This window comes from Glycine soja, chromosome 16 (genome assembly GCF_004193775.1).
Source record: "Glycine soja cultivar W05 chromosome 16, ASM419377v2, whole genome shotgun sequence".
Classification (NCBI taxonomy): domain Eukaryota; kingdom Viridiplantae; phylum Streptophyta; class Magnoliopsida; order Fabales; family Fabaceae; genus Glycine; species Glycine soja.
Window position 1 is genome coordinate 30,807,042 of NC_041017.1, and position 23,692 is coordinate 30,830,733.

At 31.7% G+C, this 23,692-nt stretch overlaps 2 protein-coding genes across 2 annotated transcripts; both read left to right on the forward strand.

Annotated features, from left to right (window-relative positions):
• The first annotated feature begins 268 nt into the window (after nucleotides 1–268).
• LOC114390074 (GDSL esterase/lipase At2g23540-like) lies at nucleotides 269–3,671 on the forward strand. The gene is made up of 5 exons (XM_028350759.1): nucleotides 269–595; nucleotides 1,499–1,629; nucleotides 1,731–1,979; nucleotides 2,722–2,977; nucleotides 3,232–3,671. Exons 1-5 carry the CDS (start codon nucleotides 334–336, stop codon nucleotides 3,453–3,455), a joined length of 1,122 nt encoding a protein of 373 aa, XP_028206560.1. The 5' UTR covers nucleotides 269–333; the 3' UTR covers nucleotides 3,456–3,671.
• Nucleotides 3,672–12,215: 8,544 nt separating this feature from the next.
• Nucleotides 12,216–13,397, forward strand: LOC114389577 (dof zinc finger protein DOF3.4-like). The gene has a single exon (XM_028350275.1). It carries the CDS (start codon nucleotides 12,527–12,529, stop codon nucleotides 13,235–13,237), a length of 711 nt encoding a protein of 236 aa, XP_028206076.1. The 5' UTR covers nucleotides 12,216–12,526; the 3' UTR covers nucleotides 13,238–13,397.
• Nucleotides 13,398–23,692: the final 10,295 nt, after the last annotated feature.

Genomic DNA, 23,692 nt, shown 5'->3' on the forward strand with positions numbered 1-23,692 from the left:
TAGGTCATCATCGTGGATAAAACTAGACAACCACATGAATTGCAAAAGCAAAATCTCCAATAGATTAATTCCACAGCAGGTTGAGAAATCTGCACATATGTTGATGACCAACCACATGAAAATCTGTTTTCAACTTGTGCACTCCTTTGGAGTCTTATTTTTAATAATAAAAAAAGGGTCAAACCAAATTCAACTTCATTAAAACATGATCACAAGTTTTCTCACGGGAAGGAAAAAAAAATGCTCCTTATAAGCCTCTTCGCTGGATTTTCTACTTGCAATCAATGGTGCTTTAGTGCTTCTTTAGGTGAAGTCTCGTGAAGCTCAAAAGCCATGGCCTTCTTGAATTGTTTCGACATGTTGGTCCTTCTGCTTTTGCTTGTCAATATGAGCTTTTATGGAAATGTTGATGCTCAGAAAAATGGCTTAGGAGCCTCTTTCATCTTTGGGGATTCCTTGGTGGATGCAGGAAACAACAACTATTTGTCAACTCTTTCTAAGGCAAACATCCCTCCCAATGGAATTGATTTCAAAGCCTCTGGAGGAAATCCCACTGGTCGCTACACCAATGGAAGAACCATTGGTGATTTAGTAGGTAATATTGTTTTCTTTCTCACATATAAATAAAGATGTTTGTGTGAAGCTATTAATTTTCTTTGTTAACAAACAATTAACATTTTGATTTTTTCAAACAATAATTTTTTTTTGTTGTGTTAACATGGAATATTTCTCAATCGAGAATCAAGAATTAATCCCTTAAGTTAGATCTAAGGAATTAACTTCTAATTTTTTTTTCCATACGTACAACGATAAAAAATCAAATCTTTAATCACATGTTTAAGAAATAATATTTATGTCAATCATATCACACTATATTTTTATTAAAAACAATGTTACATGCATAATATACTTATATGAAATTTAATGAAATTTTAATGTAAAAGCATAAAGTTTAATTTCTATATATTGTCAATTTTAAAAAATTATACTATTAAGTCAATAAAAATTATTGTTGATGACTTTTTAAGATAATTATTTTAAAAATAAATTCTATAAATTATTGTTTACAAAATTATTCTTTAATTTCTATAAATTATTTAAGATAATATAATTTATATTTCACGATAATTTGTAATTAAATAAAAAATAATATAATTTTTTACATTATCGATATATACACTGTTTATTTTAGCATATGCCTCCTTTGATTTCTTATGGTATTATATGTAGTAAAATTTTAGGAAAGTTCAGTCTATTGTTAAAAAAATAGAAATATTAAAAATAATTTCATTAAACTTCAGGAGTACAAGTGTAATTTCTTAACTTTTTATGAATAATAAAATTCATGATATTGTGTAAAAAAAAATCATGATATCTATTTCCCACACAATAAAGTGGCAGGAATGCTGTCCAGAAATGAAATTAGTGTGGAAAAAAAAACCTTATTTTTTTCTATACTTAATATAACGTTTTACTTTTTATATTTTAATCTTTTCAGGAGAGGAATTGGGACAACCAAATTATGCTGTACCATTTTTAGCTCCAAATGCAACAGGAAAAACCATACTCAGTGGAGTGAATTATGCTTCAGGAGGAGGAGGAATACTGAATGCTACCGGAAGAATATTTGTCAGTATTTTATCACCCTTATCTATTTCTTAATCTTATTGATCAATCTATGTAATAAGGAACATAATTGTTTCATGTCACGTACATAAATTTGTTTTCAGGTGAATAGAATAGGAATGGATGTTCAAATAGATTACTTCAGCATTACAAGAAAACAAATTGACAAACTGCTGGGTAAATCAAAAGCGAAAGAGTACATAATGAAGAAATCAATTTTCTCCATCACGGTTGGGGCCAATGACTTTCTCAACAATTACCTTCTCCCAGTTCTCTCTATTGGAGCCAGAATTTCTCAAAGTCCAGATTCTTTCATAGATGACATGATTACTCATTTCAGGGCCCAACTTACGGTATATATACACCTTAATCTAAATTTAACACCAAAACAAACTAGACCAGTAAATGAAATTAATTTCTTCAAGAAAAAAAGGTAAATGAAATTGATACCCATTAGTCATTTTAATGCTATTTGGCAAATCTTCATAAAATTAACATAATCAATATCCCGTACCATGACTCGCATTCTAAAATCTGTGACAGAAACTAATTAAAATTATTTTCTTCAAAATCAATTTCACTTAATTTAGTTCTATGTATTAAATGAACTTATGCAACCGGAGTCCCTGGTTCCTAAGGTAATCATCCTATGACAATAACAATAAGGAATTGAATTCGAATCCAGTACATGTCTATATATCAGGACAATAAAAAAATAACTTATTCAAAATTAAAATTAACTTTTAAAGAAATTAAATAAAAACTTTTATAAATTAACTTATGCATAAGTTAATATCAATTTATAAAAAATTGTTTTATTTTACCTTCTTGTTTCCTTATTCTAAGATAAAAAAGATAAACGAGTTAAACTTCTCTTATAAGTTAAAATCAGTTTTTGAAAAAATTAAGTGGAAGGATTTTTATAAATTAACTTATTTCATTTTGATTGATGAGGCAAGAAGTTTATTTCAGTTTACTTTTGGGTTTTTCTTTTATAAATGTTTATTAAAAAAAAATCCAAACAAAAATTTACTGTATTTTATTTTATTTTATTTTTTGTCATGTGTAACTTGGCATGTTTGATTGGAATGGCAGAGACTTTACCAAATGGATGCTAGAAAGTTTGTCATAGGAAACGTTGGGCCAATAGGCTGCATACCTTACCAGAAGACTATTAATCAACTGAACGAAGACGAGTGTGTGGATTTGGCTAACAAGCTTGCACTTCAATACAATGCTCGATTGAAGGATTTGGTTGCTGAGCTTAACGACAACCTCCCGGGAGCCACCTTCGTCCTTGCCAATGTGTATGATTTAGTGCTGGAACTCATAAAAAATTATGATAAATACGGTAATTAAACATGCAATCCCTTTCATTGGATTTTATTTTTTATATGATCCATTATAATCTTCATGTTAGTAATCATTATCATTACATAACCTATTTTTTTTTTCTCAAATTAAACATATGTTTAATTATGGGTTCAATTCAAAATTCTTGAAAAGTATACATGCCATAACATTTTGATTATCAAGAAAATCTAGAATAATATGCGTGAATTATTGTAAATTTTTTAATATTTTTTGAGTCTGTTTTCTTATTAGGGTTCAAGACCGCAAGTAGAGCTTGCTGCGGAAATGGGGGACAATTTGCAGGAATAATTCCATGTGGACCTACATCGAGTATGTGCACAGATAGGTACAAGCATGTGTTCTGGGATCCTTATCACCCAAGTGAGGCAGCAAACCTAATCCTCGCCAAGCAGCTACTAGACGGAGACAAGAGATACATATCTCCTGTGAATCTTAGGCAACTCAGGGATCTTTGATCTTTCTTCTTTTACTATTGTTCTTTCTGTACTTCAATTTGTATCTGTCCACACAATGTATTACACACATGACACACCCATTTAGTTCTTCTTATTCAGTTATTGTCTCTCAAAGGATCAAACTGTAGCCTTCAACAGCAAACACCTTTTGTTGTGGCTGCCTCCTTTATTTACTGCAATTAACATAAACGTAATTCACGAGCGTGATTTGCTTCATGTTTTTATTTACTTATTTTATTATGATTCTGAGTTTTAATTATGTTTGACATAACTGAATAACAATTGACCCTAGAGTTGCACCTTGGTGCACGAAAAAAGTGACTAGCTAGTCTCAATTAGCTAGACGTGTTGGAGAATTTCATTTTCTTGTCCCTCTTGATGGTGACCATTTTGCATTTGATTATAGGAAGCTTATATTTTTCCACAACTTCCGCGCCTTGATAGTTTAAAAAAGTCTAACCAAACCAACCTCATCACATGATTAATATCAATCTATTTCTTTTTTGAAATTTGATATAGTGGTCACAATTTCAGTTGGTCCATCGATGGTCCGACCAATAATTGTCATTGATTTAATAATAAAATTAATATGCGGTTGAGATTTATGATGCTAACCTATTATACAAGTTACTTTGTACACGTTACGAAAAAAATTACAGTTTCACCTATCTGTAAAATTAGTTTAACCTATGAAGTAGGAGGCAGGTGTAGAAGCAGGAGGTAGGTGTGGGGGTGCTAAAGGGCTGTCATGCAAACGAAATATTGCCAAAATTAAGAATAACAATTCTTTAATTAGGGCTAAATACTTTTTTTAGGGTCTTTGGGGTTAAATACTAAATACCATAAAACTGTCTACAACCTGTTAAAATTTAGGATCATCACACTATGGGACACTGCAGAAGATTCCTATTTTTGGTATAACCATCTCTCTAATTTTATCCTTGGCACTTGCTAGCAATAGCATGCATGAATGAAGGTCATGGAAAAATTAATTCTACGTTTGATTTAAGCAAAAAAAAAAAAAAATAGCCAGTGTCAATGTGAGAAGATTTTTTACGTTGTTTAATATGAGAAAAGTGGGAAAAATGTGTAAAACAAAATAATCAATAAGATGCGACATAAATAAGGAAAAATTGCTCAATACATACCAAAAAATAAGAAAAAATTGCCCTCATCTCCCTTAAAGTTTCTTAAAAAACATATACACCTCTTCTAATTTTTAATTGAACATCCATTTCCTTTATTTGTTTCTCAAGTGGCACACACCTCTAAGTTAATTGTCTGTGCTACGTTAAGAGAACTAAATAATGAGTTTTTATTGTTGTTGTAACTTAATTTTTTTTTTTTCGTTTTTCCATACACAACCACCTACACAAGATATTAAAGAGATAAACTTGCTGAGAAGCACAAGTTCTTCACGAGCTTCATTAACGATTGCAAACATGTGACTTCTCCATATTTAAGTTCCGGGTCTAAGCGGGTCCCGATCGGCCTGCAAAGTCGATCAATCTAATCCAACTACATTTTAAGGGGTTAAATTGGACTCATCAGGTTGTTTTGAGTTTATTTTGACTAATCCAATTATAATTAAATTTGGTGTTAGGTTAATTAATTATGAACTCAATTATCTTGACCCGAAATCAAGTTACTTTAAGAGTAATTTTAACTTCATTTTCATTATTCAATTTTTTGAAATCTAATGATTAATTCTTAGATTTTAAAAAATAAATGGTGCGAAAGAATAATTTTTTTAAAATTATTCTTGGTGTAACTTGATCTTCGTCTTTTAATTTTATAATTATGTTGTGTGTGCATATGAGTCTAACCACATAATCAAAGATAATTTTTGTTGAACTGCTCAAGACTTAAGTATTGATCTATCGACGTTTGTGCTTGTGCTCATTGTAGTTACTTGTCCACCCCACCAGCCATTGTTCTCCATTGGTATGACCATGGACCACCTTTCACTTCCCCTCTTTATTAATTTCATTCCCTTCCTTTCTTTTATTTTCCATTTTAGTCATTTATCTTCCATTTCATTTCTTTTATGATTTTTTTTCTTGATTTTTATGATATTTTTTCAAATTTCCATAATATATTGATATTATTTAATTAGTCAACTTGACTTTCCAAACCAAACCAACTTAATTAAGGTTGATTTTGTTCAAGTTGGATTGCTTATTAAAAAGCAACAACCCAACCTAATAATGTTTTATGGCAATTACTTAATGCACTTTATTTTTTGCTTGGTGCACTTCCTAAATTTGTAAAGTCTCCATTTTACCCTTTTAGAGTTACTCACTCTTTTCTTTTCTCCATCTTTCTCTTCACCGCCATCACTGAATAATAGGAGCACAAAAGGAAGCGAGCATGGTCTCAACACACACAACAAGAACACATGCCTCAAGGTTGTTCTCCATAATGTCCTTGGCTTCGAGGAGAATGGTGCTGCCAGCATAGCAGCCATGGCTAAAGAGCATAAGGTAGTTCTCCGTGGACTTGAGTAATATGTAATACAAAGTATTATGAATTAATCAATTCGTAATGCATTTGATGAATGTTAATTCTTGATGTGTATGATGAGGGTGACAATTTATCGGAGGATGAATATATAAAGAGAAGAGATTTGCAATAAGAGTTTTGGAGGGTAGCTACTTTTAATGAATCATTTATATATGCGACAAAATTCAAGGCTCAAGTGGCTCATGGAAGGAGACTACAATAAAAAAATTCTATCATAGTTGTAAATTGGAGGAGAAGGGGTAATATAATGAGAGGCTTATTGATTGATGGTAGTTGGGTAGAAGACCGTTGTAAGGTGAAAGGGGAAGTCATTTTTTTTTTAGAAAAGATTAAAGGAACTTGATTGGAAGAGACCTTTGCTTGAGGGTGTCTCTTTCAATTCAATCTCTTAGGAAGCTAGATTGTCTTTGGTGTCTGTGAGGGAGGTCAAAGAGGCAGTGGGGGAGGTCAAAGAGGAAATGTGTGACTGTGGTAGTACTAAAAGCCTTAGGACAAATGGGTACAACTTCAAATTCATCAAAGTTTTTGGCATTTACTAAAGGATGATGTTATGCACTTCTTACAAGAGTTTCATGAACATGGTGTCTTTCCTAGAGGAAGTAACTCAACATTTATTGCTCTTGTACATAAAGTTGAAGATCCTCAAAATTTGAGTGATTTTAGACTCATCTCCTTGGTTGGTTGCATGTATAAAGTTGCTACAAAGCCAAGGAGGTGCTTCTTTCGATTACTAATCATCTCCAAAGTGCTTTCTTGAAGGGAAGAAGTTTAATACAAAGTGTCTTGGTGACCAATGAAGTGGTTGATGAGACAAAAAGGTTTAACAAGTGTATTATTTCGAAGTGAATATGAGAAGGCATACGATTCTATATCATGGAGCTTTATGCTCTACATGCTTTTTAGGTTGGGCTTTGATAGTAAGTGGAATGGGTGGATTAGGGGGTGCTTGATGTCAAGTACTAGTAGTGTGTCTCTGTAGATCAATGGAAGCCCTTTTATACGAAATTCAATATATCAAAAGGACTTCGACAAGGTGAGTCTTTGAACTTATTCATGTTTAATATTATCATAGATGGCTTCCGTGGGATGATGATGGAAGGTATTTCTAAGGGCTATTTTTCTATTCACCTTATTTGAAGAGACAAAGTGGAGGTCAATCTTGTTCAGTGTTAGAATATCCTTAAAATTAATTAGAAAATTAAAGCTTTTAAATCAATAAATCAATATCAATATATTATATAAAACAAAGTTATTGATTGTGTCTGTTACTTAAGACACATGACAAACGCTGATGCAGTTAGGCCTCGCGTAATTAAATATTATTTCCCATTGAAGAAACAAAATAAAATTCAAAATAAGAAATCAATCAAACACCAAGTAATTCTATCACACAATAACTTTAAATTTATTTGTTATATTCATAATAACATGCTATTGTTTAATTATGTAAACTGAAACTGATTGACGGGAAAAGAAGAATGATAGTTTAGATAACTCAGAACCAACTTAAATAAACAATTTTAATGACCAAGGGCTTAAAGGATGAAAATATCCAACATCTTTTAATATTGTATGTACCTTTCAGTAGAATTTTTATATTGATGAATGCTAACAAAACTCATTTTTTAACTTGATTGAATCCTTACTATTAGCGTAATACCATGTGCCTTGCAAGAATAAAGATGCGTCTAAGTAAACACATCATATTCATTCTTTATTAAATGCATTTTTATTTGTTATATTCATAATAGTAGATTATTATATTTAATTATAATAATTAAGATATGTCTAAGTAAAGTGTGTATAATAAATATATATCAATTTAACCTAATGGCACGCTCATTAAGATGATTTTGACTAGTACTCTATTTTGACAACTAAATCATTTAGAAGAAATTATTGTCATTAACAAATCAATCCATTAAATCTTAAAAATGATTTTTCTATCATAATTATATTTAAAAATGATTTGGAGTTTCGGTAATATAATTTTCTGATTAAACTATAGTAATTATACTAATTATAACTACAATTGAAAATGATTTGTGATTATAAATGGGATTGTTTTTTTAGGTGGGTAAGCCATGTCAAATTTTGTTGTTACGGTGAAGTACCTTTGTATTCAACCATTTGTTTTCATTTGTTCATATTTTGTGATTTTTTGTTGTCATCATTCAGCGAGGTTGGAAAATCTTTATGTAACAACAAATTTGTGATTTTTTGTATAGATTTGTTTATATTTTGTGATTTTTATGTTACAATAAATAATCTGTTATAATATTTTAAAATAAAATATTGAAATTCGAAAATTAATTAAATTGTAGCATGAAACAAACTATCTTAATATTTGTATTATTGTCTTTTGTAAATAATAAAAGATTTGGGAATGAGTAATATTTGTAAAAGAATTTGATTTGATTTGCGTATTATGGGATGAGTAATTTTAAAAACAAATCTCTATTTCCTTAATCATTGTAGTTATAGAATTTTTATTCTTTTCAGGGTATAATACAGAGTACACAATTTTAGGTGCTAAAGAGTAAAGAGAGATATTTTTAAACAAGTTAATGACGTGTTGGGTCGTGCTATTTTTTTATTTTTTATTTTTGCTGAATTTGTTGGTTAGTGCTGATGTTTATCAGTCAACGAGAGATAAATATTGTTTTTTAGATTTTTTTTTATTTACTGAAGTTGTAATTGTTTGTTTTTTTTTGTACTTGTTGCAGGTTTAAAATAATTGTAAAATTCTGGTACGATATCTTTTAAATATTCACACACACAAAGTTGAGTTGTAATTAAAATATGATCATCCTAAATCTCTACGACACGAGTATTGGTAATTGATACTAAAATAATGTAAAAGAATAAATTGGAGTAGTAATTTCACCATGGCACATAAAAGCCTAAATTGGGAGAAATTATTAGGCGTTCTAAATTGGAGTTGTAATTTCACCATGGCACGTAAAATCCTTAATTTAATATAAAGTATAATATATTTTTTCTACTATATCATTCAATATTTCTTAATTATAATAAAAGATTGAGATAAGCAAAATTTGATTCTTTTTCAAAACTATCTAGTTGAATTAAAGTGAAGGTATATATACTTACTTGATATATCTTGAATGAGGTCTTTAATTTAAGTATCGTATTTGTATGGAATGAAGTCTTTTATTTCGTCAGCTGATAAAACAAAAACATATTATTTCGTCTGCGTAGGTGTCTCTTAACCATTTTTACGCAAGTGAAATTTCTTGGGGCACAATATATTTCTTTTCTAGTTAAAAGGAAACCTTGAAAAGAAAAAATAATGAATGTTGAGGGTTGAAAAGTCCAAAGTTTACAAACAGCTGCGTTCAGACATGTTGGCATTAAATTGTAAAAGGAATGATGGATAATAATTGTGGTTGTAGTAGCAATAATAGCCCTGCGAAGAGGAGAATAAAGCGTGCGAGGTTGCAATTCATTCATTTTGAAGAGTGGAAGAAGGGAAAGGGAATATCATGTGCGTGCAGAAAAGGCCAAAAAGAGGTGATTGCTGATCTACATTTTACAGGTCTGAAACCATGACGATGCCAAAAAACCAAAAATGTTCCTCTCTCATGGCGCTGCTATAATTGATCTTTTTTGTTGCAACGAGTCGTATGTTTGCATATGTGTTACCTTCCTCCAAGTACGGAAAGAAAAGGTATTCCAACACTTAAATCTAGATAATATAATAAAATAAGAATAATAATGATGATAAATTATATATATATATATATATATATATATATATATATATATATATATATATATATACTATTTTAATCCATAGATCCCATATTATGATGATATTGTTATTTTAATAAGATAATATTATCTTTATCATATTATTGATATTATATTTAAGGTAAGGGATCAAGAGCTTAAAGGGATAAAAAAAATAAATGTTGGTGGATATAGTAAAAAATCATGAGATTAACCTTGGATATAATGATTATTGAAAGAAATTTTATCTTTTTTAATAAGATTTTTATATATATACATGAGTAGATAATTAAAATTCTGTCAGCATGTTAGTAGATAATTTAATATATATTTAAATAAAACATTTAAAAGTGAAATTTTTGTGAAATTTATTAAAAATTATTTAAGATTCTAAAAGAAAATCTCTCATTAAAAGAAAAAAAATCTTAGAATAATCTTCAATCTTATAATGAGGTGAAATTCACTCAAAAATAATGTAAGATTCTAATTTGAAATATTCACTAAAAATATTCCTAGTGATTATTATTACCGTTAAATATAAAGGAAATTGAGAAGAGAAGTGAAAACGATGATAATAGTCACTGTGTGTTGTATGTTTTGGAAGAAAGTTGATAATATGAAAGATTTAATTTAATTATAAAAATTAATTCAAAAAATAAAAATTATCCCTCACTCATATATTCTAATGAGAGATTTAGGAAGATTTTAAGAAAGAAACAAGGGATCTTCACCTTACAAGTTTTGTTTTTGCGGTTGAAAGCGACCCATGATTCATTCTCGAAGACCAATTTGAATGGGGCGCGTGCCGATGGTTGCGATCAACAACCACCGGTGTGTCGCCGACAGGTGTCGGTGAACCGGACAGGAAATGATCCGTATGATCGCTATCATGCGGTGAGCAGAGTGGTGCCTGTGCGGATGGGGATACCGCAGGCTAGTGTTTGGTAATGGCTACAGTGTAGCGGAAAATCCGGTGGAAGATAGAAAGAATGGGGGGTACGGAGGAGGAATCTGATGCGGACATGACGCGTCCGAAATCAGAGGTGAGACCCAATTATTGCTACCCACGCTGCCCGACACTCATTATTTTGTCGCTTCTGTTCGCACCCACTCCTCCCTCTCTCTCACTGTCTCAATCTCATGCTATACTATGCTACTGTTGCTATGCTATCATGTGTGATGTGTGTAGTGTACAATTACAATTTACCCTACTTCAATTTTTGTACTATTCTACTCTCTCCAATCAAAATCGCCCTCCCAAGAGGTTTCAAGTTTTCGTGGCCCCACTCAATCTAAGAACCACACAACACCATGGCATAATCAAAGTTAGGTTTGGAAACATCAACTAATAACAACCCATGGAAAATAAAATTAGGATGTTGTTTGTTAGGATTCTTAAAGTTAAGAAATTATAAAAATATTTATTATATAAATTATAAAAAAGTTAACTAAAATTATGAAGAGTATAATTTTTTATTTCAAGTTTTCTGACAAATATTCTAAAAAACTGATTAATATTTATCTTAAATAATTGTTGATCCATTTCTGCATGTGCCTAATGATCATGTTTCGAGAAATGAGTATGATTGTGTTTGCGATTTGCCTAATTAGAGGGAAATTTTTGTATGCTGGATTGTGACATTATCCATTGTAGTTCTTAAAAACAACAAAAAAGAAAAAATCGAACTTCGATGCTTGTAGATGGCATAGATGGGGTAGCTAATCACCCTACGGCCTAGGAGCTCTACGTCAAAGCAAATTGAATAAGGAAAAGACACGAGAAACGAATATATGTATATAATATTACAACATGAACCATGATTAGTTATCCTTAACACAATCTGTTCATTTATTTTTAATTAAAATAGTTGGTAGTTTTGCATTTGCATCCTATATTATTATTATTATTAACAATAATTTTTTAAGTGAGTTTTTTTATATTTTTTTGTAATTTTTATAGTATTTTTTTGTAGTTTTCTTAGTATGGTGTTATTATAAGAAATCGATACTGATGATAAAAAAAACTTATAAAATTTCAAGATTTTTATTTTTTTTTATTTTTAATCAATTATGATATTTTTATGGGTTAGATAAATATTTTTTTAATATTAAAAAATTATAATTTTTTTTTTCACTTAACATATCCTTAAAAAATTCTCATTAAAAATACTGTTATCTCAAACAAAGAATGCATTACATATACATGCATCTAGCTGGCCGTGCAAGCGCTATAATACCAAACAAGATAATGCTTCCACTACTATATTTATGTATGCTTCTATATTTTTTTCTAATTATAATATTAATATGAAATAATTTTATCGGCAATAATTAATATTTGTGAGAGACTATAAGCATAAATAATATAGTATGAATATTCTATTATTAATATCATTTATTCCATATCAAAATTAAATTTTAAACTCTGAACATGATTAAATACTCAGTTGTGTGAAGTATTGTTGGCTTATGTATGCTTCTAATCAGAGTGTTCCAAAATGAATTTATATAAAAAAGTTTGAAATTGATTGGATTGGGGAAGAGAGTGGTTGGTGTTGTGTGTGGAGAAGGCGCAGCCGACTGAAATGTCGTGCTTAACAGAACACTGTAAAGCTGATCTCACTCTGTCTCATATAAACCTCAGAAGATGTCTCTGTTTATATTCTCTCTGACTCTCTTCTCTCTCTTAATCTGTTTCTCCCATAAAATCCCCCTCACCCACCCTTCACAACCAAAAACTCCTCACACATATCACACTCAACCCAAAACAAAAAAACTAAAATTTTTCACTTTAACAAATGCCGTCGTCGAATTCCGGCGAGAGCCGCCGAGCGAGCAAGCCGCATCGATCGGTGGCGGCGCCGCCGGTCGAGCCAGAGAACCTCCCCTGCCCGCGGTGCGACTCCGCCAACACCAAGTTCTGCTACTACAACAACTACAACTACTCCCAGCCGCGCCACTTCTGCAAGTCCTGCCGCCGCTACTGGACCCACGGCGGCACCCTCCGCGACATCCCCGTCGGCGGAGGCAGCCGCAAGAACGCCAAGCGCTCCCGCACCCACCACGCCGCCGCCGCCACATCGTCGTCCTCCTCCACCTCCTCCGCCACGACGTCAGCGCACGAACACCACAACGCGCACACGTTAACCGCATTGGCTCCCGTTACCGCCGCCACGCACTTCGGACATGACGGCGACGTCAAACAGACTAACGGTAACGCTTGCGGGAGCTACACTTCGTTGCTGAACAACACCCAGGGCTCCGGGTTTTTCGCCCTCGGTGGGTTTGGGCTTGGGCTTGGACACGGGTTTGACGACATGGGCTTTGGCATTGGGAGGTCGGGCTGGGCATTCCCCGGAATGGTGGACAATGGCAACATTGGCGGCGCCATTGCGTCTTCTGGAGTCAACACGTGGCAGTTAGAGAGTGGCGAAGGTGGGTTCGTTGGCGGAGATTGCTTCTCTTGGCCTGGGCTTGCGATTTCAACACCGGGAAATGGTCTCAAATGAAGTGAAAACGTGAAATGCAACTTTTTTATTTTATTTTATTTTTTTACTTTTTCTGGTTTGGGACTTTGGGTGGAATGGAAGGTGTGTTTATGGTTTTACTATTTGCAGGTATAATCATATGTGAAATTTGAAGCACAGCTATGACTTTTTCTTTTTTCTTTTTTTCTTCTTAATTTTACTAGTTTTGTGGATGTTTAATTACTGGCTTATTTTTATTTTGTGATTAAGCTTGGTGATTCAAATATTCGTGACTGATGACGTTATTAACGTTTTGTTTTTCTCTTAATTTTTTAACCATGTATCAAATTTGATTAGGATTCCTGCAAAGATAATATGACCATGGCTACACGTATAATACTATAAGAGAATAAATTATACTAGTACTGTTAAATACTTTTTTTGTAAAAAAAATAGAAGGAAAAAGTAGCAATATCTAACCTAGTGTTTGTTCTTTGCTGTTTGTAGACTTTAGAGAAAATAATATGATATAATATTAAATATTTTAATTTAACATGAAGTTTGGGAGTTGTGTTATGGGGGGTGTTGAAACGAGGACGAACCCTTACCCTCAACCATTTGTTGCTGAAGATTAGAGAAGTGTAGTGACAATGTAACTTTGCTGGGTATTTTTGGCTCAGTACAGTTTGGTTGAAAGATCTCTAGGTTTGCGGGTTGTCTTGTTTTGTGTTGTTTTTTTCTACAATAGGACTCTGCTAAAGTTGATTCTGTTCTATTTTTGAGAAACTTGTTCCTTCAATTCTAATTTTGTCTGGAAGAACGGCCAGATAGTAGCATGGGGAAGGAAAAAAAAACCACAGCACTCTCAATCTTTGATATAAAATAATTTTTGAATCTTCGTTAATAACATTTCATATATTTTTTATTTAACTTTTTAAATATATTTCTTTTTTGGGATAATAATGTCATGGTTACATGTGACGAAATGCCATCTTACATGTTTAGGTTGGCAAGACTAAGGGTTGGTAGGGTCCAATGCATAAAAATGGAATGAAAATAAACTAAGATAAAAAATTTAAATTAATTAAAGTAAAGTGTAAAAGTGAGTTTATCTTATTTTATTGTTTATTTTTCTTTTTTTAACCGTTTTTCAACTAATGATCCAATGAGGGTTCATTTGGCAAACTCAACAAAAAAAAAAGAATAAAAATGAACTGAGATAAAAAGTTTGAATAAAAATAGAGTATAATTTTTTCTTTTTTCTTTTTTGTTATCTTTCACTACAAACAAACAACCCTAAATATAGCATATGATACCTTCTATTTTTTTAAAAGGAAATATGATACATTAAGGGGCAATAAATATTACTTTTGAAATTTTTAAAATTTGTAAAAAGTGAAAGTAATGAAAAATATTTAGATATTAAACTCAAATGAAACTATAATTATGTGTAACTTATGATTAATTTTGTTTGGAAAATTTTCCTACAATTTAGATATTCTCTATATTTTTCCTACAATTTTAAAATTGTTCTTTTAGTTTATATTATTTTAGTGAATATCATCTTTTGATTGACTGTGTAAAGGTGATATGTTAGAGTTGTGTGTATCTAAGATTTGCGCATGCTCAATGCTATACTGGTTGATACAAACCCAAAATTGGATCACAAATTCAACATAAATACTCAAAGAAATGGAACTAAAAAGGTGAAGAAATAATAATAAAAAAACCTAGAAAGATAGACATGAAAATATACCACAATCAAAGCTCAATTAATAAGTCGAATGAGGATTCACCACAAGAAAGTGTTTCTTTGATAAGAATAAAAAAGGTTTTAATCCAAGAACCAAGAGGAAATTTTTTACTTAACACAAATACTAATTTCAAAGTTTATCTAAATCTAAGTGTACAACAAGTTTAGAATCCAATTTATATCTCTAACTAACAAGATCCATTTGGCACATGAGCCCAACAAGCTAAACATGTTAGCTAATAAAACAAGGGAACAAAGAAGTCCCCTATCAATAAAAGACCAATTAAACCAACAAGAAATAGATCTCTGGTAGCTTCCTAGTCCCGTATCAACCGTGCTTGTAGCCTTGACCTCTGGTCTGTTTTTGTCTTGCAAGACTATGATTAGTGCTTCACATGATTCAAGCATTTTGTTTGTGGATAATAATATTGTTACTATAAAATATTTATTAACTTTGTTGATAACTAATTTCTACTAAAAAATCTGATTAATCATCTTTGTTGAGATATTTCTTCCTAATTACATTCCCCCCACCCACCCCCAAAGTTTGAATTTGAAAGCATACTTTTAGTGTCAAGCAAAATTGAGTGCTTCTTTCATCTTTATTTATAAGACATAGTCAATGCATTTTTTGTTCCTTATTAAAAGATTTCATTTTATCTATCTTATTCATTAATTTTTTTTTACTAAAATACCTTTATTTATTTTAATCTATTATTAAAAGTTACTTTGAATTGTCACTTTTTCTCTCCTATGAACATTGGAGAAGATGAATACGCCCCCATTAATGTTAAGGGCAAATTTGGAAAAATACTATCTCTTTCTTATATTTTTTGATGTTTAAGGTTATTGTACATGGATTAAGAAATATTTAAGGTTAAAATATATTTTTTGTTCCTGTAAAAATCAAAATGTTTTAAATTCGTTCCTACAAAATTTTTCACTCATGTAACTTTTTGGCTTGGGCACGAACCTACATCCAAGCCTACATGTATGCTTATGTTGACATTGGCATATTTTTCAACTTTTTGCATTGGTTATAATTATAACCGATGTAGAAAACATTGTTCTACATCCATTATATTATAACTGATGTAAAATTCCTCATTAAAGGGTGTTCTCTCTTCTCATTTTTCTCTCATTGTTATCATTCTTCCCTCACCCACATAAACACTCATCAAAAGACGCCCTCACCTCCGATGGCACAGCAACACAGTGACTTTGATGGCTTTGTCGATTATCTTTGTTGTTGGAAACATAATAAAAGAAGTTGATGCAACAACACCTTCTTCTTCTTTCAAGCTTGGGAAGAGCAAATGAGGCATTAACTAAATCGAGAGAAGGGATTCTAACGATTTTGAGTGACGGATATGGACAAGACAGAAACAAAGGTGAAGCTTAAAGGTATTAAGAATAATAGTGAAGAAAATTTTTCCAATCTTCACTCACTTTTCCCTTTACTTCTTATCTCTTTATTTAATTCAATTCACACTTTTCCCAATCTTCATCTTCCTTTTGTTGCTTTGCATTTGCAAAAATGAAATGCTTCCATATGATTGGAATGAATTTAGGGTCAATTCCACTTTTCTCGAATTCCCTTCTTAGCTTGCCACCATCGAACACCAATCGAATTCCTATGCCCTCTCTTCTCAATAATCAATCTTCACTCACTTATCCATTTATTTATTCTTAATTCCTTTTACAAAAACACTTCACTCACAATCAATCACTCTTCACACTCGCTCCATTTTTGCAACTAGAAATTTTGCAATCACTCTTTACACCCCAACCAAGGCGTTTCTTGATGTTTTCACATTCCTCCTCCTCTGATCTCCTTTTGCTTGATGAAGCTCCCAAAGGCTTTGCGGTACCCTTCGTCTTTGGGACCCTTTTGGATCTCTTTCAACATAGAGCCTAATCAGCACCTCCCTCGTTTTGCACCACCTCCAGCCCCACGATCCCCATTGATGTATTCACCTTTGCCATTAGACAGAGGTGACGCTAATGTTGGGAAGAACGATATTTGGGGATTTCTTGATGACATCCATGGATTCAAGAGATAGAGTGGTTATAGTTTAAACATATGTTGTCATCTAATTGGCCAATAGACCAACTTCAGTGCACCATATTCACACACGTAGGTTCGAACATATTCGAACCTAGTTTCGGGCTTAAAAGTAACATTAAATTTTGTAAGGACAAAAAATAGACCAATTTTTTTATAGGGATGAATTTCAAATATTTTGATATTTATATAGATGAAAAACATATTTTAGTCAATATTTAATGAAATTGAAAAATGTTATATTTGGATTAAAATGTCCTTATTTAATACCTTGATCTTTGATACTTGGACAACTAGTAGTAAGTATTAAATAAGGGTTCACTTGATAAAAAAATGCATTAGTTAGACTTTGAAATTCTAAAATATCAAATGTTTTGACAAATTTAATGTTAATACCTTAATTAACTAATTTTCTTACTAAACATAATATAGTCAATTAAGTTTTATAAATAGAAATGGAGAAAGTATTGTGTTAACCGATGTTTTCCCACTTTTTCCAAAGTTTAGGGTTGGTGCTTGTGCTCGTAAAATAGTTCCAACTACTTTAGTGCTTAGCATTGTCTTCGTGCTTCAAGCAGCGAGACAAAAAATTCTAATGTTTGTTTTTCTCCTAAAAACATTATGATGAAAATTGATATTTAATGAGGATCTTATTACATTTTTTCCCGGGCTTGTTTATCTAACTGACAATTTCAATTTCTATGTCAGTATTATTTATATAAGTTAGTAAAATATGATTTTATCATGTATTTTGAAAGAGAAAAAAATGATAAGAAAAAATATAGATGTAATGAATAATGTGGTGAATAAAAAAAAAATTTATAACAAATGATCTTACATTTGACATGTCGTAGGTTTGTAACTTCAACTTTACTCGTCACCTTAGCTTGAAATAAATGTAAATATTTTTTAAGCGTTTTTTTTAATCGGGAGACTTTTCTTACTTTAGATTGACACATCATCTCATATCCCAAATTTTGAATTCAACAAAAAAGGACAAACCTTTACCTTGTATTTGGATTAGAAATTTCAAAATTTTAAAGAATTTAAAATGTCTAGAATTTGAATTGCTTTGATTTTAATTTTTTTTATTTTTCAAAAATTTCTTCCATTTTAAATTTTTTGTTTGGATAGGGCAATTCAATTTCCTCCATATGTAAAATTTTAATTTTATATTTTAAATAGATGAAATTTTAATATTAAACTTTATAAAAAATAAACACAATCTAATTTTGAAATATTAATTAAAAAATATTTTCAAGTTTTAATAATTTATAAATACAAAATATTGATAATTTTAACTAGGGTTGTTTTGTCTGACCACAACCAGTGATGTTTCTAAACCGACATCAACTAAGGCTATTTTTCAGTCGATATCAAATAGGATTTTTTTTGTCAAAGTATGTCAGGAATATTTGTTAGCTGACATCAGTTGGGGCTATGTTTTGGCTAACATTGGTTGAGTCTATTTTCTAGTCGATGTTGGCTAGATCTTTTTACCAATGCCAGCTAGGGTCTTTTTGAACGACATTGACCAAGACTACTTTTAGTCAACGTCAGCCTAAAAAACCCTAGCAAGCGTTGACAAAAAAATCTACCCAATATCGACTAAAAAATAGTTTGGTCGATGTCGACCAATAGAACCTACCCGATGTCGGTTGAAAAACATCATTGATCAACGTTGGCTGAAAAATCCCTAGTCTAAGTTGGCTAAAAAATAGCCCTGACCAATGTCAGACAAAAAACCCTACCCAACATCGACTATAAAATAGACTTGGCTAATGTTGGCTAAAAAATAGTTCTGATCAATGTTGATCGAAAAAACTCTAGTGGATGTCGACTGTAAGAATCTAGTCGATGTCAACTAAAAATAATCATGTCTGATGTTGATCAAAAATACCTAGCTGGTGTTAGCAGAAAAAATCCTAGTCAACATCAACCAAAAAACCTAGCTAATGTGGTTAAGAAATAGCTCTGACTGATGTCAGTCAGAAAACCCTAGTCGATGTCAACAAAAAAATCCTAACCGACGTTAGTTAAGAAAATCTAGTTGACATAAGCCAAAACACCCTAGCTAACATCGACTAAAAAATAACCCTAGCCAATATTAGTTAAAAAATAGCTTTGGCTGGAAAAACCTAACTGACGTCAGTTGAAAAACCCTAATAGGTGTCTACTCAAAATTTAGTCATGACCGATGTCAGTAGAAAAAATCTAGCCAACATCGGCAAAAAAATATCATTGGTCAACATCAACTGAAAAAATCTAGATGACAACGACCCAAAAAATCCTTGGCCGACATTAGCAAAATTTTCCCATGATTGACGTCAGTGAGAAAATAACCCTAACTAACATCATTTTAAAAAAATCTTAGTCAATATCGGCAAAAAATAACTTTGGTTGACATCATACAAAAAAATTCTGACCAAAAAAATCTTGGTCAACGTCAGTGAAAAACAACTTATGTTGATATCGATCGTAAAAGTTTTGGTCACCCGTAGTTGTGAGTGTTGAGCGAGAAAGAGTCGCGAGCAAGAACGTGAATTAGAGTGAGCATCTCAAAAAAAAGAATTTCAAATTCTATATTTTTTGAGAGAATTTGAAATCCCACTGTTTTAGTCAATCAAAATGATTCATAAAAATATCAAAAATTAAATCTCATTTTAAATACTTTATCCAAACAAATTATTTTATCACGAATCATTTTAAATTCCTTGAAAAAATGAATTTCTCTGTTAAATTGCTCCATCCAAACACAATATTAAAGAATATTTAAGAAAATTGAAGAGAAAATAGGAATCCTTTATTGAATTGAAATAGACAAAACTAAAACAAGAAAATAATCTTAGATATTTGAGAGCCCTAGACTCTCCACTTCCTAATTGATTCCAAAGACCCCCCCCCCCCCCTAACTATTCCCTATATATGTCATGTATATATAGATCCACTCTTTTTGTTTTCTAATGAAATTATAATTTCCCATGGTTTAAATTCATTATCGTTTGATTAAGTGTGCTAGCCGCAAATGTAAAAGGGTGACGCCTAATATATTTACTACGTCCTTTCCATTTTTTTATGTTTTAACTTTTTATTTGTTTTAAAAAAAATTGATGTTTTAGAATTTTAAAGTCTAAATAATATATTTTTCTTAAATATACTCTTTTTTAATATTTACGGTGTAAGTATCAAAGGTTAAATATTAAATGAGGATATTTTAGTCTAAATATAATAATTTTAATTTTATTAAATATTTCTTAATCTATGTGTAATAACCTTAAACATTAAAAAAATATACAAGAAAATAGTGTATTGAAGGAAAGTGAGGGGAAACCAACAGAAATTTAATGTAACATAAATAATTAGTTTCTCACATGATAAATTAAGTTTCGAATTCTCATGTGTTCAAATAAAGAGGGGAGGGAGGAACTTTCCTTTTATTAGATGGCATTTCTTTCGTGTACGCCACTGCCACTAAAATATGGTGTATTATAATTGATCCATAAGAGTTTTGGTGAGGAGGTCAACATGTTGATGACTAGATGAAACATTTGAGACTCAGAATTGCTTGTTGGCTACTAGATCCTGTACAAAGTGATAGTCAATTGCCAGATGTTTCATACACGAGTGAAATACCGGGTTAACACAAAGATAAGTTGCTCCAATGTTACTAGAATACACTGTTGGAAAAGGATCAGGCGGAATGTGAAGTTCCTTGAGTAGATGTTGTGACCAAAGTAATTCAATGACTGTTATAGCTATTGTGTGGTATTCAACTTTTGTGGAAGATTTGGCAACGGTGGATTGCTTCTTCCAGATCCAAGAGATGGCATTTGGGCCAAAGTAAATTACGTAGGCAGTTGTGGACTTCATTGCCTTCATGCTCCTCCAAACAAGCATGTAATGAGTAGAAGACCAAAAGTGTAAAACTTCGTTGCTTTGGTTAAGCTAGTACCCCTTCGTTTGAAGGCTAGGGTGAAAATGGTTTCAAGTGCCTAAGTTGTAATTTCTTGAATAATATTAAAGGTTGAAAAAAAAAAAACAGATTAAGAATATAGAATTATGCAAAATGAAGCATGATAGACTTTGGGTTAGTTTCATTTTCTTTTACTTTGACCTTGGGCTTACAGCTAGGTTAGTTATCTAGCTAAGGCTGTTACTTTGGGGGCAAATTGTCTTAAAGGGGTTACTTTTAGAAACTATTTCTTGAAATGGTGTTCTTTTCAAACTTATTCCCGCATGGGGTTGTTTTTTATGAGAGTGGATGCATGGAAGAAGAAAATCGCCAGTCCTATTGGTGAGTTTGGGCTAGCGTCGACACGTGGCATGGGACTAGCCAGTCAAACTGGCGATTTGCAGGTAGCAGGGCTCCTCAGCTTTTTCAGGGTTGCAGCTCATCTTTTTCAGGATTGCAGCAGGGTTGCAGGCACGCGTGGAGGCAACAGGAGCAGCAGTTGAATCGCAGGCTCCATTAGCGATTTGATGGAGAAAGAAATCGTAGGCTCCATTGGCGATTTGAAATGGTAAATTAGAGATGTAAACCGTAGGATGTTTTTAGAAAAAAATATTCAAGCAAGATGGATAAAATGATTGAATGCCTTAGGTGTTATTTATGATAAAAATGTTATTACTCAAGTTTAAAGAAAAAAATATTAAGAATAAACTAGCTAGATTAGCTTTCTTGGTGGATAAAATATTAAGGATAAAATATTAGATGAGTGAATAATAAAATTTATTTCAGACTCAAAATAATTATTTCAACTAAATAAAAATGATCCCACAAAAATTAATAAATAAAAATGATGCAACAAAAGAGTTAGAAGACTTACAAATATTTATAGAAGTACCAATATACAAGCATTGATAGACTCAAGTATGTATTTTAGAGGCACAAACCATGAAGCATACAGGAAAGCATATTCCAGACTCAAAATAATTATTTGAAATAAATAAAAATGATCCCATATAAATTAATAAATAAAAATGATAGAGAAATTAATGATTGAGAGAAATTTAAAAACACTTACAACACTCACAAATTTTGGTACCAACACAAAACCATTCAGGGACTCACAAATTTTTCAAATTTTTAGAGCCACAAACATAAAGCATTTAGAGACTCAACAATTTATTTTACAAGCACAAAACATGAAGGATAAAGCATCACATGAATTTGCTTTTTAAAGGCACAACAAAGATAATTCAAATAAATAAAAAGGATATCACATAAATTAATAAATAAATTAATACAACATAAGAGAGAAATTACTGGAGAGAAATTGAAAAATACTTAGATTGAGAAATTCTTTACAGACACCAAAAGCATTCACACAGGTTCACAATTTTTAGGCACAAAGCATCCCACGAATTTCATTTGCTATTTAAAGGCACACAACAACACATATCGCCAATGTAAGTGGCGATTTATGCTCCACAAATCGCCAACCATGGTGGCGACACCAGCATAGCCCGTGACCTCCATTAAAGTCTGCGCCCTCTGCCCTCTGCACAAAGCCTTGCCCTCTGCACCAAAGCCTGTGTCCTTTTGCGACAACGACGTGCCAAATTGCCATGCATCTCGCCATGCATGCATGGTGGCCTTTTCCATGTACAAAACAGTCCCCCATTGGAAAATCTATACAAACAACCCCATTCTGGGAAATAGTTTGTAAAAAGACCCCAATGGAGAAATTTGTCTTACTTTGGGCACCCAACAGTTTTGTTGGGGCACCCAGCAACGTTGGTGAAAGGGCTAAAATGCCCTTCACCATTTTGATATAAAAAGTTAAAGTGACTTGTCCGTACGAGTCACTTTTCATATCTCTCCCGCGGCGCTTCTTCTTCTTTCATCTTCCTATTAACATCGCTTCTTCTTCTTTCATCTTCGTGTTAGCCCTGACATCGCTTCTTCTTCTTCTTTCGCCTTCGTGTTAGCCCCAACACCGCTTCTTCCTCTTTCGAGTGGTCCTTTCGTTTCGTATTCTTGGTGAGTCATCTTCTTCGAGGTAAGTGGTTCCTTCTCAAGTTGTTATTGTTGATGTTGTTGAATGATTGTATTTGGTGTTGTTCGTATAAAGCGGTGCCAGAAAAAATGGAGTTTTGTGGAAAAAACCCATACGGATTGGGTCATATGGATTATCAATCCATATGATAATCCATATGACCCATACAGATTACCGATTCGTATGCTTCATAAAGATCAATAATCCGTATGAACCATATGGATCAGCAATCCATATGAAACATACAGATCAATGATCCGTATGTTTCACACGGATTGCTGATCTATATGGTTTATACGAATCACTGATCTGGAATGTATTTTTTTTTATTTTGTTTTTAATTGAAAATAATAAACTCGAAATTTTTTTTTTATATTTTTTTTGTGTAATTATGTTTCGTAAAATTTGTTAGTCATTTTTGATAATTTTTTTAGTGTTGGTTATTTTGTAAAAAAAAAAAAAAGTTAACTTGTAAAGAAAAAATAGTGTAGACACCATACGGGTTGCTGATCCGTATGTTTCATACAGATTGACAATCCGAATGAACCATACGGATCACTGATCCGTATGTTTTTTTTTATATTGAATATAATAAACTCCAAAATATATTTTTAATTTTTTTGTGTAATTATGTTTTGTAAAATTTTTGTTAGTTATTTTTTAGAATTTTTTTAGTGTTG